Here is an 18007-nt window from a genome sequence, read left to right on the forward strand (position 1 = left end):
CACACCGCCATGGAAATAGACGACCCGAAAGCCGTTTTGTGCCATCCTGCCGAAAAGTGAATAATCACATTAATCCCACCTCTGCGGTGTCAGATTAGGAAAATAAAATTAATGAACATCGGTCGTTGCCATGGAGTCGCCTAGCTGACTCCACGCCTACCATCATCGGTTACTCCGGCATTAGGCGGGATTGCTTCAGTCGGTTCCCGCTTCTCTGCTGAACAAATACACACGGACGCTGGGCTAGAAAGCTCCCCAAAACGTCCGGAAGCTAAATCCAATAGAATAATAATGGTGCACCATTTTTCAACAGTCCATAAACCGATAATGAGAAGCTCACAAGGACACACTCGCGCACGTCGGCGACTCAAGCGATTTTCCATCAACGATGGGTTCTGTGTTTTTCCCGCGGCCCCACAACCCTGCGATCCCCTTTCGCTGGCTCTCTCTGGCTGTTATCGATTTATCGAATATGGTTTTGGTGTCGAGGCTGCTGCCTGCCGGTGGAGTCGTGGAGTGCTCTTGTCGTCGTGTCGCGCTGCTTGGAGTACGATTTATGGCCTCCCGCCACTTTCGCTGCCAACATATTTTAATGTAACGGCTAATTTTCCACTCCACTGCGGCAACGGGCTTAAGCATCTTGGGCATAGGTTCTTCGTCACAATCACGAACGGAACCGTGGAGCAAGATTACCGTCGATACGAACGAGATTGTCGGTTTGCACGCTGCCGGGGGACAAACAGCAGCTCAGAACAGCCTCTGGCAACGAGTGGCCTTAGGTGGATGCTTCGTCGCCTTTCCGGAAGCCTAGTGCGGTGGTGCCAGGAGTGCTCAACACTTTGCTTATCGCATTCGGGATGGGGATGACAAAAAAAAACTTGTAGAAATAAAAGGCAAACGAAGGAAACGTGACTGCGATAGCGCTTCGTGACTTACGCGTCACGATTGTGTCGAGTGTGTGTGTGTTGCATCGCATCGAGAGGACATTCAGACACCATCCATCAGTGGGGTAAGCTCTTCACGGCGGAGTGATTGAATTCCGACGGAGGAGCAAGGGCGAGCAGACAGGCGGATGTGACGGAAGAAACATGATGCGCTTTTTATCGGCCATTTGCTGCTTGTTGTAGCGGTTTTTAAGCGGTAATATGTTCCAAATTCGATTCATTCGCACCGAGTCAAGCCAAGCCGGCTGTTGTTCCGCATCGATCGATTTTGCATCTCGGTCACGCTTTTTATCACAGCTTTGTACGTGTCCTCGGTGTTCCGCTCGGCGGTCCGGATGACGGATTTTATTTGTCCGCGTTTTGCAGTCCTTTTGCGGACACACGGTGTATGTTGTGTCCTTTCGCGTTGGATTGGATGCGGTTTGGAGCCTGAGGATCCGCCACAGGGACGAAACTCTCTGGTCTGGTTGATGACAGCTTCGCACAGGACATACGATAAATTGTGATTTATGATGCTTTCGACACGCGCTAGCACTGGGGGGGGGGAGACGTAGCGAGATGGTCCGGTGGAGTATGGTTGAGTGTGTGGGGTCTTTGGTAACCGCGGACCACAAAGTGCCGTCGTGTCGAGAGGTGCCTGGCAGAAGCTGGGAATCGGGAGGGAACATGGCGGTCAATTTATGTGTTCCCGTTGTTCGGATGATTTTGAGGTTGTTTTATTGTTCGGGAAAGATGGCAACTCTGCAATGAATGGTACGATTACTAACGATTGAGTGACGCGGTATGATAAGGAATTAATAGCATTAAAACCGCCCGGCCAAAGTCATCTAGCGATCTAAACCTGGGCTGGGACCTGGGATGTGCGTTGACGAAAGAGCGTTCGAAACAGATGCGTTTGAATCGATACTCCATTGAAGTGGTACATTCGGACAATAAAACTAATCGAAACTGGTTTGCGTTGTTTCTCTTCTCTGCCCGGTAGCTTCACTAGAGCAGCCACCATAGCAGGTGTTCAGTCGCGAGGATGTCCACACTTTCCCTACGGATCAGCCTCGAGGGAGGCCGGGTGACAAAGACGATCCAGTTCGATCCGAGCACGACCGTGTTCGATGCGTGTCGCATCATCAAGGACAAGTTCGCGGAAGCGGTACAGGGACAGGCGCAGGAGTTCGGCCTCTTCCTAGCGGACGATGACACCCGGCAAGGAGTGTGGCTGGAGCCGGCCCGCAACCTGGGCTATTACATGCTGCACAACCATGATGTGCTCGAGTACAGACAGAAGCACCGGACGCTGCGTGTCCGCATGCTGGACGGTGCCGTCAAGACGATCCTGGTCGACGATTCGCTGCCGGTGTCGCAGCTGATGGTGGTTATTTGCACAAAGATTGGCATTACCAACCACGAGGAGTATGGGCTGGTGCGCGAAGATCCGGAGGCGCAAAACGAAAACCAGCCCGACAATCGCTCCAACACCGGCACGCTCACGTTGCGCCGAAAGGCGCAGGAGAAGGAGCGGGATGCGAAGATGGAAAGCTTGCGGAAGAAGCTTCGCACCGACGACGAGATAAACTGGGTGGATGTGGGGAAAACGTTGCGCGAGCAGGGTATCGACGAACAGGAAACGGTACTGCTGCGGCGCAAGTTCTTCTACTCCGATCAGAACATTGACTCGCGTGATCCGGTACAGCTGAATCTGCTGTACGTGCAGGCACGTGACGCTATCCTCGACGGTACGCATCCCGTCACGCAGGACAAGGCGTGCGAGTTCGCCGGGATACAGGTGCAGATCCAGTTCGGTGATCACAACGAGGCGAAGCACAAAACTGGATTCTTGGAGTAAGTATTACGCCGCGTTACGGGAATTGGGAAAATTGGGAAATTCATCTTTGCTGCAGCACTAATGCGGTGTGATTGCCATTTTCACAGTTTGCGCGAATTTCTTCCCGCCTCGTACGTGCGGACAAAGAACATCGAGCGCAAGATATTCGCCGAACACCGGAAGCTCATCGGTTTGTCCGAGCTGGACGCGAAGTACGTCTACACAAAGACGGCCCGCGAACTTCCCACGTATGGCGTAACGTTCTTCCTGGTGAAGGAGAAAATGACCGGCAAGAATAAGCTTGTCCCACGTTTGCTAGGCGTGACGAAGGATTCCGTGCTTCGGCTCGATGAGACGACGAAAGAAATTATGAAATCGTGGCCCCTCACGACCGTACGTCGGTGGGGTGCATCGCCGAACACGTTTACGCTGGACTTTGGTGACTATGCCGATTCCTACTACTCGGTACAGACGACGGAAGCGGAACAGATTGTGCAGCTGATTGCCGGCTACATTGACATCATTCTGAAGAAGAAGCAGGCGAAGGACCATTTCGGTATCGAGGGCGATGAGGGCTCCACCATGGTGGAAGAAAGTGTTGCACCGTCCAAGTAAGTAAACCGACCGGACAAAGTGAGTTCCAGTACGATAGCCATTCGGGGAAACGATCGTTTTTTTATCGTTTGTACACTTAAACTTCGATAAAACTTTAGCACCTGTAGCCATCGTCAAGTTGCTCATAAAGGATAAAGAAGGCTTCATTTCAGGAAAAATCCTGAAAAGGCATGGTTATTTTCTATGAACTAGATGCTTTCAATCCTTGGACGATTTTGCTCAAACAAATGTATCCGTATTATCCTTTTAGGGCCACCTTCCTTCAACACGAAGAGACGAACAAATCCGGAAAGGTGGAAACACACTCCATCGCCAAACCGGCCATTATGCGTGGCACAGACGGTAAGCAGCACTTTTTGTAGCTTCTTTAGACAGTGTTTCTATTGTTTAAGTATCGATTTGATTGTATCGAACTTTGTTGCATATTTATATTATATTTTTCGATTCGATTTTCGTTTCTTCTACATACTTCTGTTTCGTTGTCATCGATCTTCTGTTCTACATTCGTGTGCGCGCGTGATTGGGTGTGTGTGATTGACTCATGTTGCTGGGCACTGGGCCCCAAAGGCGAACGGCCGTACGGTACTGGCGAGATGCAGTCGATACAGTACGGTGCCATCGTCGGTCAGGTCAACCTGGCACACCAGCCACCGATGGTGAGAGCAGACAAGCCAGCTGCGCTTCTTTCTTTAATTTCGCGTAAACACACTAACTGATAGTCTGTTCGACAAAATCTTGTTTTCATGTATCCATGCGTGTTAGGGTCGGTTCACGGCTCATGTGAAACTTTCACCTTCGTTTTCATCTCGTTTCATGCTGCGTAACCACTTGTACTTGTACTAAACCTCTCGCAAAAAAACAAACTTCCAGACGTAGGTGAATTACAATTTTGGCCTGAATATTAACCTACTTACTTACTCAAACACTCACACAACTCACCTTCATCACTCAGCATCAACTAACACACACACACTCACTCACACTCACAAACGCCTGAAATGGTGGTGAAGTGAATGTATGTACTTATCCCTTTATTTTATCCATCCTTTCCGCCATTTTTGATCAGTTACAACAAACGCGCATCAGTTCGGTACTATCGGAACCACAGCGTGCACTGTTGGGATACATTTCCGCCGGTCAGGAAGCGCTCAACCGAGCGGAGAAGGATCTGGAAACGAAGGTACAGCTTCCACCGCTCGGCACCGATCCGGGGTCGTTGCAATGGCGCGAAGAAACGCTCGACACCTCGAAGCAAACCGTCACGACGCATCTGGCCACGATGAATGCAGCCACGGCGCAGGTTGTGACCGCTTCCCAGCCGGATGAGATCGATCACGAAGCGGTCGGTGCGGCCGTATCGCAAATCACCCAGAGCATTCCGGAAGTGACGAAGGAGGTGCGTCTGATCGCTGCCCTCATGGACGACGATTGTACCGGGGATAAATTGCTCGAGGCGACCCGTAAGCTTTGCAACGCGTTCAGCGATCTGTTGCGATCGGCCGAACCGGAAAGCAAGGAACCGCGTCAGAATCTGCTGAATGCGGCGACGCGTGTGGGTGAAGCTAGCGGCCAGGTGCTGAGCACGATCGGTGAGGAAAGCGTCGAAAGCCGTGAGCTGCACGACATGTTGCTCGGTTTGGCAAAGGCGGTCGCCAACACAACGGCCGCGTTGGTGCTGAAGGCAAAATCGATTGCTGCCGTTACGGAGGATGAGGCAACGCGCAATAAAGGTAGGCCGGAGTTACATTTAAATTGAGTCTACACGGAAAGGATGCTAACATATTTCCCTATCGAACCTCTCTTCCAAAAACAGTTATTGGAGCGGCAAGTCAGTGCGCTCTAGCCACCAGCCAGCTCGTGGCGTGTGCTCGCGTCGTTGGACCAACCATCCAGAGTCCTGCCTGTCGGGAGCAGCTGGAAGCAGCTGCACGAGAAGTCGCTAAAGCCGTCGCCCACTTGGCGGAAGTGTGCAACGAAGCCACCGACAATCAACAGCTCCGTGGTGATCTAACAGCAGCAGCGAAGGATGTCTCCAAATCGCTCACCGACCTGCTGGAACACATCAAGCTGAGTGCCCGCGAAAAGGCACGCCGCGTCGAGAACGAAAACCCCGTCGATAACGTGCTCGTGGCGACGGACATTCTCGTGTCGTCGTCCGACCCGCAGGAGATGATCCGACAGGCACAGCAGCTTGGCAAAGCGACTGCCCAGCTGATCGAGAGCATCAAGGGTGAAGCTGAGAGCCAGCACGATTCGAACATGCAGCGAAAGCTGTTGGAAGCGGCCAAGCAGCTGGCAGACGCTACCGCCCGCATGGTGGAAGCGGCTCGACTGTGTGCCGGCAATCCACACGATTCTGCGCACCAGGAAACGCTGCGTGCAGCTGCCGAGGAGCTGCGTGTTATCACGACATCGACGGCAAACACACCCGCCATTAAGCGGCAGCTGATCGGGCGACTGGAGCAGTGCGCTAAGCAGGCGGCCTCGTCCGCTACGCAGTGTATAACGGCGGCTCAGAATTCGCTCATCCACAGCAACGATGTGCAGACGAAGGAGATTCTGCTGCAGGATTGTCAGGCGGTCGCCGATCAGATACCACGGCTGGTCGCGGGTGTAAAGAACACACTGTCTCGTCCGGACGATCCGAACGCTCAGCTGGGATTGATCGATGCAGCAGAGATGTTCCTGGAGCCGGGTGCACAGATGGCAGGATCCGCTCGTGAACTGCAGCCGACGGTAATGGACCAGGCAGCGTCGCAGCAATTGGGTCGTTGTGCCGTGAACCTGACACACGCGATCCACGATCTCCGTCAGGCGGCTCATCGTGCTCGAGAAGCTTGTGGTGGCAATGAGCTGGATGCAGCGCTGGAAGCTGTCCGTAACCTTCGCAACGTGCTCAGCGACACGCGTCGCGCAGCGCAGGAAGGTAGTCTACGGCCGCTGCCGGGCGAAACGGCTGACAGTTGCTTCAAGCAGCTAGCTGCCGCTAGCAACTCCGTTGATGTGTCGATGCATCAGCTGATGAGCGCTGCTCAGCAGGGTAACCGGACGTACGCGGGTGTGGCAGGCCGTGACACAGCCCTCGCCCTGGGAGATTACACCAAGAGCGTCCGTGGAGTGTTGGTAACGACGAAGAATCCTGCCGTGGTTGACTGTGCCGATGAAGTGATTGTCGACTCGCTGCGTGTAATTGAGGAAGCACAGCGTACGCTGCAGAACCTCGACAACCAGGAAGCGTTGTTAATCGCGATCAAGCGCACGAAGCATTCGCTTGGTCGTACGATCGACTGTCTGCCGGGTGTGAAGGATATCAATGAGGCATTCGATACGGTTACTGATTTGCGTGGCATTCTTGACACCGGCGAGTACCCACCGTCCGATCGACCATACGGACAGCTGCAGAACGAGCTTAAATCGGCCGCAGATCAGCTGAACGTGGCCGGCGGACAGGTGGCGCAATCGTACGACAGCTCCATCAAGCTGGCCGGTACAAGCCAAGAGTTTTGTCACGCGTACAAGGAGCTGCTCACGGTAACGCTCGAGATGGCCGGCCAGACGGCCGAAGATCGTGCACGGGAAGAGATCGTTAACTCGCTGCGCGGTGTATCCAACCAGTCGATCAGTCTACTCGGAACCGCTCGCTATGTGGCCGGAGATCCAGATCGTCCCAATGCGAAGAACGAGCTGTCGTCCGCCGCTCGTCTAGTGACGGAAAGCATCAACCGACTGGTGGACGTGTGTACGCAGGCAGCTCCAGGTCAGAAGGAGTGTGACGGTGCTATTCGTAGCATCGAGTCCCTGCGCCCGTTGCTGGAGTCGCCCCAAGAATCGTTGACCGATCAGGGTTACTTCGATTGTCTCGATACTGTGCTGGAAAAGTCTCGCACACTCGGCGAAGGCATGACGGGAATAGCGAACAACGCGAAGAACTCGAAACACGTCGAGTTTGGACATTCGGTCAATTCGGTTTCGGATTCGATTCGTGGACTGATCGAGTCAGCCGCGCAGGCCGCCTACCTCGTCGGTGTGTCCAATCCGACCAGCGTTGGAGGGCGGCCAGGAATTGTCGATCAGGCACAGTACGCCCGAGCGGCACAAGCTATCCGTCAGAGCTGCGACATCCTGCGCGGACAGGCATCTTCCCAACCGCAGGTGTTATCGGCTGCAACCGTCATCGCCAAGCACACGTCCGCGCTGTGTAACGCGTGCCGTAACGCGAGCTCCACAACGACGAACCCCGTTGCCAAGCGCCACTTCGTCCAAGCTGCCAAGGAAGTTGCCAACTCAACAGCTGCTCTCGTGCGAGAGATTAAGGCGCTCGATCAGGACTACAGTCCGGCCTCGCGGCAACGCTGTGCAGCTGCTACGGAACCACTGTTGGAAGCAGTTTCTTCGCTCTGTCACTTTGCATCATCGCCTGAGTTTATTTCGATTCCAGCTCGCATCTCAACCGAAGGACGTAAAGCACAGGAACCGATCCTTACTGCCGGTCGGGGCATTCTCGATGGGGCCGTCGATATGGTGCGCACGGCAAAGGTTCTCGCACTGACCCCGACGGATCCACCCGTATGGCAGCAGTTGGCTACCCACAGCCGCAACGTATCGGACAGCATCAAGCAGTTGGCGTCCAGCATTCGCGAGAAGGCACCGGGACAGATGCAGTGCGATCAGGTGCTGGAAGTGCTGAAGGATTGCTCGCGTGAACTGAACTCGGCTGCTTTGGCGGTCGGTGTGGATGGGTTGCCGCAGCGCAAGGACAGTAACCTGCAGGGCTTCACGAATCAGTCGCTGAACGCAGCTTCCGAGCTTATCGATCGTCTCGAGCCGGTCAAATCGTCTGCGAAGAAGAATGCCGAAAGCCTGGGTCATGCGGTCAACCAGATTGCGAAGCACATTGTACCGCTGACGAATGGTGTGATTGGAGCTTGCTCGCAGCTCGTCCACTCGGGCCAGCAAACGGTGCTGATCAATCAGGTCAAGTCGGTGGTGGAATGTTGCGCTCAGCTCGTGCAAACGGCCAAGCAGGCCGGTGGAAACCCACGGGCCGCCCATTTCCATCCCGAGCTGGATGAGGCGGTCGAGTCAACGCGTGAAGCGATCCAAGAGCTGAACGCCACCGTGGAGCGTCTGTCCACCGAGAATGGTGTTGTGACTGGTCTGATGGAACAAATCTCCCGCTCGATGTCTCGCATCTCCGACAAACGTCAATCGTTCCTGGGAGCCTCGCTGAACGACACGTACGTCGACTACCAAACGCGCATGGTACAGAGCGCGAAGGAGATTGCGCGCTATGCAAACGAGATCAACGCGAAGGCTGCGATCGACCCGTCCAAGTTGGCCCAACTGTGCGTGGAAATGACGCACCACTACACGCAACTGGCACAGGACGCAATCGGTGCGTCGGCCCTTACTACCTCACCGGACGTTGCGATTCGCATTCGGAACACGGTGCAGGATCTAGGACGATCGGTGAACGTGCTGATCCAATCGACGACCGGCATTCGCAAGGATGACAGTAGCGGTTTGGTGGAGATTTCGCGCGGCGCTCGTGATGTGTCGGAAAAGGTGGCTCAGGTGCTGGCAGCCCTGCAGGCTGGTTCGCGCGGTACGCAGGCGTGTATCAACGCTTCCAGCACGGTGTCGGCTATTATCAGCGATCTCGACACGACGATCATGTTCGCCACGGCCGGTACATTGCAGTCCAGCGATGAGGATGGCAAATTCTCCGACCATCGTGAACACATCCTCAAAACGGCCAAAGCACTGGTTGAGGATACGAAGATATTGGTCGCGGGCGCGGCTGGCACGCAAGATCAGCTAGCAGCTGCTGCCCAGAACGCAGTCACGACTATTTGTAAGTTGATGCAATGAAAACGAAAGAACAAGAAGGAGAAGTTTGATGAAATTAATGTTTCGTTTCCCCTTCTCTTCTGCAGTACAATTGGCCGATGCGGTCAAGCATGGCGCCGCGTCGCTCGGTTCCGGTCAGCCCGACTCGCAAGTGATGGTCATTAACGCGGTCAAAGACGTAGCCGCAGCACTCGGTGAGCTTATAAACGCTACTAAACTCGCCTCCGGCAAGCCCATTAACGATCCAGCTATGAATGATTTGAAAGATAGCGCTAAGGTATGTGTTCGTTCTTTTTGTTCCGTATGTTTGTTTGTTTCGTTGTTTCGTTTTAATCTGTCCCCGCTTCCAGTTCTGCGACACACACACTTCTTTCCTCACACCCTCACCCTCTATTATCCAACCATTCTTTCCGCAATCACCCCTGTTTTTCCGAATGGATGATGCCTTCCGGTATCTGCACACTGGTTTGCTTTTTCGAACGCGTGGATTGCTTCAATGTGATAACATCATGTCAACGCGCGTGCACGTGCGTCTCGTGCTGGCATAACACAAAATGTGAACTCTCGTGTGTTCACACCCTTTCCCCGCCCCACTTGGCATCTGCATTATACCTTGTCGCGGCTGAAGCTCGTCGTGATTAACCTCTAACACAGCCAGTAAAGATGTTCGCCGGAAACTACGGCAGACTAAATACTTAAACATACTTTGTATATACAACTATTAAAACGTGCCAGTAAAAGATGCTACTATTGTACTAAAACCCTCTTATCCAGCCCAGGCCAGCGTGTTGCTTCAATGTTGCTAAACCCCGCTTAACATGTCTCGCTATCTAACTTGCCGCACTTGAAAACTACTTCTAAACAATACACAAAAACAAACACCCTCCTTCAGCACAAAACCGGATTAATGGTCTCACTTTTCCAATTGGGACACTCAAGCAGCCATGTTAATTAGCATAATCAAGATGAATGTCACCTTTACCCGAATGTGTCCGATTTTAAGCACAACGTCTCAATCTGCGCTGCGTGTATCGACTACGAACGCGATCCTATTCTTGCACCAAAGTACTTGCTACTATTCTCACGAAGGGAAGGATGGTGTCTTGTTGTTCTCTGCCAATATCCAATACTGCGTTTCACTCTCTTCGATGATGGCATGCCAGTTGTTGGTTGAAGCTTTCCTTCCTTGTTTCACTCTCCATCGACTTTTCGCTTTTTGGAAACCCCAAAATCTATGGAATGCTGCGAATGTGTGTGTGTGTGTGTGTCTGTGTGTGTATCGGTATGGTTCTCGTCTATGCTACTGACTGCGTACGACTGACTGGCTGTTCTCACTGGCAGTTGGTGTCTGCTGTGATATGGTCAACACGAGGGAATGTAGTTCGCCTGCGGCAAGCTCGACGTGTTTATGTTTCTTATGCATGAGACATGGCGAATGCAATGTATCTTCTCGCTGTATTTACTACGTTTAGCACTGTTGGGGAGCCGTTCGAAGTTGCCGTCTAACATATTCAAATTAAACAAGGTCTTAATCGTTGCTAACAGCATCCTTCAAGGTTCCGTAGCAAATAATCGAACGAAACAGGGGCAACGAGCGTGGTGTAGTAGTGGTGGTTATAAGCTTCGTATGTAACAACTTAGCGATGGGAAGGAGTACTAAGTGATCGCGTAGTAGTGCTTTGGACAGGAAGCTCCCTTGGTGTGTGAGCGGGTTCGTTTGAATGAATGTAAACGGTTGAGGGACGTAACTCAACGGGATTGTAGGGTTCTAACGATGAGCCGGAAGTGAAACACACGCATCCCCAACCAGTCCCTTCTAATGTCCCGGCTAATCAGTCTCCAACGCAAGTACCTTGATAAAATACACATTCAACACGCATTTCGCTGATTCTTTTATTGTTTTCCCATTGCCCCCTCTTCTCCTGCCGTCCTCCATGCCTATCCTTCATCGTTTCATTTTCGCAGATGATACGGGAACTGTGCCTTGCCGAGACGAGCACATCGCGTGCTGGCTGGCTATCGTCCGGCCGGTGATGGCCAGCGGTACATTTACACACATCAACAGCAAACACACACCACCACAACCACTGCCCACGCTACGAGCTCTTACTGTTCGTCCTAATATTAACCCACACACCACCCGAGCTTCCCGTGCCGTGTCGTATTTAGTCGTTGTTTGCGGCGTCGTTGCTGTGAGCAAGCGTCCCAGAGTTGTATCTCGTTGTAATCGCCTGCATTTTGTAGCAACAGAAGTAGCACCAGTCGCGTGCCCGAATCACCTCCGAATTCTACCATTCGTCCTGTATTTTTCTTTCTTTTCAACCATCAAACGCACATACACACACACACCTCGCTGCTACCTTCCTTAAACCTTCCTCTTGCGGAACCAAAATTCATTCCGGTGCAGATGACCGATCCGGACATTGGTAACAGTGCCGCCTGTTGGTGGCTATCCGATCAAGAGGAGGAACTGCTGCGTCTTCTGTCCAATGTGCCGACTCTGTTTGATGGAGTGTTTTGAAGATGCGCACACTTTGCGCTATAGCACTAACTTACCATATACGTGTCGTCGCACGCCGTAAGGATCGCCTCCTAGCTAGATCTCCTGAGAACTCCGCAATTATGTTACTCCCTAGCGATAAGATGCAATCAGTATATATATTCGTACTTATCTGTCCTGTCGTTCAACAATAAATGCATATGTTTGTATCCAAACGAATTGGGGATTCCCCGATTGCTTGAAGCTGTTGTTGTCCTCACACGTTCGTCCTCGCTTGAAACTATGCGCGTCCTTCAAAACGAGAAGACCTCTGTCTGTCACGATCGGCATCAGCAATCGGCGCTCAACCTTGTTTTCCCGGTTGCGTGTGATCTCTTGTGGTGTGGTTACTAATATTCAGTCGTGACGGTTACACGCGGCCGTTGACAGCTCCGTCTCTGGTACACTGGTTCTGGATCGAACATAAAGGGTAACGATGAAAGGGAACAAGAACTGTAGGTAAAACGTACATTCATTCCTTGATTATGCTCCCAATGGCTGCTGTCCTGGTGCAGAAGAAACGATACACCATCCCATAATGGCTTACGAGACAGATGGAGCATTTTGATAAGTAGCTAGCTTCATCAAAATGGTTCATCCTGCTCTCGCGCTTGTTTAATAACCGTTTTCGTGTTTGCTTCCCTTCTAACATCCCACGATCCTTCGGTTTGTCGTCAAAACCCCGTTCTCGGAAAAACCGTATTAACCTGCGTTTGTTTTTATTATTTCCCGCCCGGCCCCCTTATCCAAAACATAGGTTATGGTGATGAATGTCACCTCGCTGCTTAAGACGGTCAAGGCCGTCGAGGACGAACACACGCGCGGTACGCGCGCAATGGAGGCAACGGTGGATGCCATCTCGCAGGAGCTGCGCTCGATGCAGTTCGCACCGGAGATGATGCGCTCGAGCATGCAGCAACTGTCCCGACCGGAGGATCTCATCAGCGTTACCAAGCACGTAACGGCGGCCACGGCAAAGGCGGTAGCCGCTGGTGCATCCAACTTGCAGGCGGACATTGCAGCTGCTGCCAACCTGGGCCGGAAAACCATCTCCGACATGCTGAGCGTTTGCAGGTCCGTTGCGTGGTCGTGTGCAGAAACGCAGGACCTTCGGCAACGAACGCTCGACGCTGGTTCGGCAGTGGCCATCGCTTACCGTGAGCTGTTGGAAGGTATACTGCACCACTGCACGGCAGACGAACGGATGCAGCTGTCGCGACGCGTAGCGATGTGTGTGACGGATCTGGTCGGTATGGCGCAGCTGCTGAAGGGATCCGATTGGGTAGATCCGGACGATCCGACGGTGATTGCGGAGAACGAGCTGCTCGGTGCGGCCGCTTCGATCGAGGCCGCCGCAAAGAAGCTGGCCAACCTGCGCCCTCGTCGGCAGGAAGTGAAGGTAAGCGAGTTGTTCCCCCCCCTTTCCATCCCCTCTGTCACCGAGTTCCTAGAATCTCGTCTAACCTCTTCATATCTCTCTGCATACTTCTCTAACGGGGCGTTTGGTGTTGGTGGGATGGTTTCGGTGAGATATGTTTGATATTCTTGGTTGTTAAGATTTCAATTATCACCCAGGAATCAAACATATTATTACCGTGACTGTCGTTGGTCATCGGAAATCGGAAACGCACGCAACAAAACCTAAACTACTGAGCAAACATGATGTTTCTCGAATGTGGAAATAAGTGAAACGATTGGTGGCGATTGATTTGTTTTATTAAAGTAGATTCATTTCATTCCTTTATTGCTATCTGTTTGAGTTGGGTTTCTTTTTTTTTGTTGTTGCTACATGCCATTGGGAGTGTAGCTAACACGTCTTATGTTTGCGTTTTTCGTTTTGTTGCAGTTTTTAGTTCCGTTTTTCGATTCGTAGCTTGAGTAGAAAATTTGTTTATTTTATTGGTTTTATTCCGTTTTGTGGAAATAAATAAAAGTGATTCATAGCTACACATATTTACTCATTTTATAGCTTCCTTCTTCAGATGTATGTTCTTGCGAATGAAATTAATCGGTCACGATGCCACACGTTCTACTTGTAGGAAGCGGACGAGAATCTAAACTTTGACGAAATGATTCTGGAAGCGGCCAAGTCCATCATGGCGGCATCTTCCTCACTCGTTCGCGCTGCTAATGCCGCCCAGCGAGAGCTTATCGACCAGGGCAAGGTGGCGAAACGTCCGCTCACCTCCTCGGACGATGGTCAATGGTCAGAGGGATTGATTTCGGCCGCGCGTCTCGTAGCCGCCGCCACACACAGTCTCGTCGAGGCGGCCCAAAACCTCGTGCAGGGCGTCGGCACTGAGGAGATGCTCATATCTTCCGCAAAACAGGTGGCCAGCTCCACAGCTCAGCTGCTGATTGCGTGCAAGGTGAAGTCAGACCCGAACTCCGAAACGGGCCGACGTTTGCAGGCGGCCGGTAACGCAGTCATCAAGTCGACCGACAAACTGGTACAGGCGGCTCAGCAAGCGATCGAGGGTGAGGAGGAGCACACGCTGCGCCTGAATCGCAACATGGTGGACGGTATGGCTCAGGAAATTAATGCACGCTCGGAGATTCTGATGCGCGAACGGCAGCTCGAGGAGGCTAAGAACAAGCTGATCGCCATCCGGCACGCAAAGTATCGGCAGAAGCTGGGCGGTGGTTTTACGACCGACGAGAGCGACGAAGGTGGTGTTGCGCCACCTCCATTCGCTGGCTATGGACAGTCGACATCACCGAAACCACCCCAAACGCTACCCAAACCGGGAACCTATTCACCTTCCTCGTTTGGTGGCGTTTCGCCGGGTCAGGGTGCAAGCACTATGCCTCGCCTGGGACAGCAGTCTGCATCGCCGGCAAGTCCCAGCTTCCAGCGTCCCGGATCGGGCAATCAGCTGCTCACTGCGAATGCCGTCCCTAAGCCGTACCAGTCGGATGCGCTAAAGTCTCCATCAGCCTTGGTGTCGCCGTCGATGCTGAATCGATCGTACGACATGACGCGTGTGGAGAATACGAACCTAAGCGCTTCCAAGTTTAACCGCACTCAATTCGATGCCGCTGTCCAGGATCTACAGAACAAGGTGCAACCGCTCAGCACGTTCCGGTCATCCCCAACACATCCGCACACGAATGGAGGTGTGGCTGGTAGCTCGCCAGCTCCCCAAACGTACGAAGGATTCACCACCAGGTAAGAATAGGAGGAGGTTCTTGGATCAATACACACACACACACAAGCAACCACAACCAACGTTCGGTGCTGGGAAAGTGGCATCCAGCTTTTCATGCTCTCTTCTGCTCCTTGTGTCCAATATCACCCGTTGTTGTACCACCACCACCACCACCATCATCATCGAATGAGCATGAATTCTTCCTGCAGAGCCCCTTGTGTGGGGCTTTGCTCATCTGTCTCTTTGTACATTCCTTTAATTTTGTGCCACAACTGACTAAAGCATGCGACTAAAGCATTTTGGGCCAAAACCACCGTGGGTAGGGATAGGTGATGGAGTAGTAGTGTGGGAATGTTAATCGAATCATTATCAATCATCTCAGAACCTATCTAAGCTTGGTTGCGTAGAACTGCCTGCTACAAAACGTTTCGTTATCTAATTGTTCTCTTGAAAATATAGAAGTGCATAATAACATCATCGGTGAATGGGAAGTAAAGAAGATTAACATTTGCTCCTGATAACAGTTTGGAATAACAACATTATTGAGGATCCGCGATTGGCAAGTTCATCAGGAGCTCGATAGGCGAACTTTACTGAACAATCGTTCCCGGTCTCTAAAGCAAGCGTTCCCAGTCTTTAAGCGGTTAGCAGCTTTCGATCACAGCACCCGGTGCTTTGAAATGCGTCTCCAACGCCGATCTATACGGCGGGTGCTACGATACAAAACGTATGCCATGATCCCTAAATGATCATGCCAATGATTTATCCTCGAACACTCTGCATTAAAGTAGCTTGGGCGGCCAGGGAGCGTAACGCGTCACAAATCAAGTAGTATTACAGCATCACCATAATCACCAGCATCCAACTCTAACCACTAAAACAACCAATGTTTTTTTCTTTCTCTTTTTATCTCTCCGTCTCTGTTTCACTCGCATCGTGTGCATCGCGCAGATACGAAACCCGTGTCTTTCAGAATGCCAATAACACTAATCCACAAAGCCCAACCAACCCGCTAACCACTGTGGAGCAGAAGTTTGCTAAACTTAACCTAGAAAACCACGACATGCAACAGCAGCAGCAACGCTACCAGCAGTCACAGTCACCAAACCATGGTTTTTATAACAAATCCGCCACAAGCCCTCCGGCACAATCCGGCACTAGCACTAGCAGCTTTGCCGCAAGTCCCGCCGCAAATGTCACTAACGCTATGGCTAGCTCACCGCAACAACAGCTGCAACAGTTCCGTCAACAGCAGCAGCAGCAGCATCAGCAGCAACAGCAACACTTCCTTCGCACCACCAGCACCACTACCACCTCCTCCTCCTCCGCCGCCTCCACCAACAACAACAACACCTCCGTGCCTTCCGTACCGACGATTAAAAATGGTAACGTTAGTCTCTTTGACAGTGGCGCAACCATTGCGACCACCAATGTGGGCGGCACTGTAATAACGGAGGGTCACCGCGAGCACCACTACCAGCAGCAACAGCAACAGCAAGTCATCCACACCAAAAAGGTCCACATGACGACATCCTCCACCTCGTCGTCGTCGACAACGATGAAATCGGGCAGCACTGGCGGTCCCGGACCGGAATGGAAGTAAGCGGCCCCGGTGCGTATGCCGCGTGTGTAGTTCGTCCCTGTTACAAAGCGAAAACAAACAAAAACAATCCCCTCCCCCCGCTCCCCTTTAGGGTACTAATGAAGCCTAGCCTAATGTACTGTTTCGTTCTGTTTCTTCGCGGCCTTGGCTCTCGGTGCGAACCGCAAGGTTCGTTTGTTGACTTTTTTAACTGTTTGTAGCATGTAAGGGTAGCATGTAGAAAGGGCGTGCGTTTGTGTGTAATTTATGAACACGAGACGAGACGATTTTGTAAAATTTCTTCTGGGAGAAACGTTTTTTGCAATAACCGCCACCCAAGTGCCACGTGTTTGTTGTTTGCAAAGCGAATGCAAAACAGGAGAAAAAACAGCAAAGTACTAAAAACCGTAAACAAAAACCTAAAACTTAGTAGACAGAGAGCAAGAGTTTAATATATTAATTCGAAATGTTAGTATGTGTAGCATATATGTACGTGCGTGTGTGTGATTAACTAACGGACGGTGAAAGATTAGCAGGAAGGAAGGAAAGTTAGCAACAACAACAAAAAAAAAAGGAAGAGAAGAATGTTTCCACATGAAAACTCACTAATGTGCCTCGAGTATACTTACCGTTTGCCTTCCGTTGCCTTGCTGCACAGTGGCGGCGAAAAACAAAACTGCAAGTCGGATGCCTTTTTTCCTTACCGCCAGTATAAATAGTAGCGTCTTAGCTGGCCATTTTGTTCGGAGTAGTAACTATGACCACGATTGCTGCTGCTACTACAACTACTACTACTACTAATTGACTGTATATGCCAACGATTGCCAACGATTGTCGCTCGCCTTTTAATCGCAGCGTGCGAAGGATTTGAATGCTGTATCGATCGGAAGTGCCATTTTGTGTATCTTGTACTACTACTACTACTACTTATATTACCGCTAATTCTACTACTTCTATTACTTCTTGAACACTTGAACCGTACACTTAAGGTTTTTTAGTCGCATACTAGTTGAGCGGAATTTAGTGGTTCCACTCGAAAACACACAAAACAAAACAAACAAAAAAAGGACACATGGTTATACTAAACTAGGCAAATGCGAAAATGCGCGTCGTGTTGTTTAAACACATGAGAGGACTAACCGTCCCACCATTAGGCCAATGAGTGAAAATCTTAGTCTTTTTGTTTCGCTTTCTTTGCGCGTTGCTCTTGTAAAGCAACCAAAAACGAAGAGAAGTGTAAGCATATATTTAGTTTTTTTTTTCTGTTGTTGATAATTTGCTATTATTTGCCGTGTTTTTTAATCGATTAACTAAAAACCAGAATGTTTTTGTTTTATTATATTAGAATTTTACTTAACACGCAAAGCAAACAAAAAATTGGAAACGGAAAAGTGCTTCTTAATAATAGTCAAAACCCCGTTTTAGTATTTAGTGTTTGTATTTTAACTGTACACGCAACAAGTATCGATTTCAAATCATTTTGAAAACGTTCGGTTTTTTTTGTTTTCT

General features: G+C 51.1%; 1 protein-coding gene across 13 annotated transcripts in view; it reads left to right on the forward strand.

Moving 5' to 3' along the window:
• LOC118512977 (talin-2) overlaps window positions 1-17882 on the forward strand; it is a 55363-nt gene extending 37481 nt beyond the window's left edge. For 7 of the 13 annotated variants that reach the window (XM_036058212.1, XM_036058214.1, XM_036058210.1 and 4 more), the window contains 10 exons: window positions 1927-2780; window positions 2871-3374; window positions 3629-3720; window positions 3946-4034; window positions 4445-5108; window positions 5192-9232; window positions 9315-9505; window positions 12525-13166; window positions 13807-14936; window positions 15868-17882. In XM_036058212.1, the coding sequence (XP_035914105.1) occupies window positions 1969-2780; window positions 2871-3374; window positions 3629-3720; window positions 3946-4034; window positions 4445-5108; window positions 5192-9232; window positions 9315-9505; window positions 12525-13166; window positions 13807-14936; window positions 15868-16519 (8817 nt within the window). In that variant the 5' untranslated portion in view covers window positions 1927-1968 and the 3' untranslated portion in view covers window positions 16520-17882. The other 6 variants (XR_004906380.1, XM_036058218.1, XM_036058217.1 and 3 more) reach the window with 6 other exon arrangements.
• Window positions 17883-18007: the final 125 nt, after the last annotated feature.

The sequence above is a fragment of the Anopheles stephensi genome, chromosome 3 (genome assembly GCF_013141755.1).
Source record: "Anopheles stephensi strain Indian chromosome 3, UCI_ANSTEP_V1.0, whole genome shotgun sequence".
Taxonomy (NCBI): domain Eukaryota; kingdom Metazoa; phylum Arthropoda; class Insecta; order Diptera; family Culicidae; genus Anopheles; species Anopheles stephensi.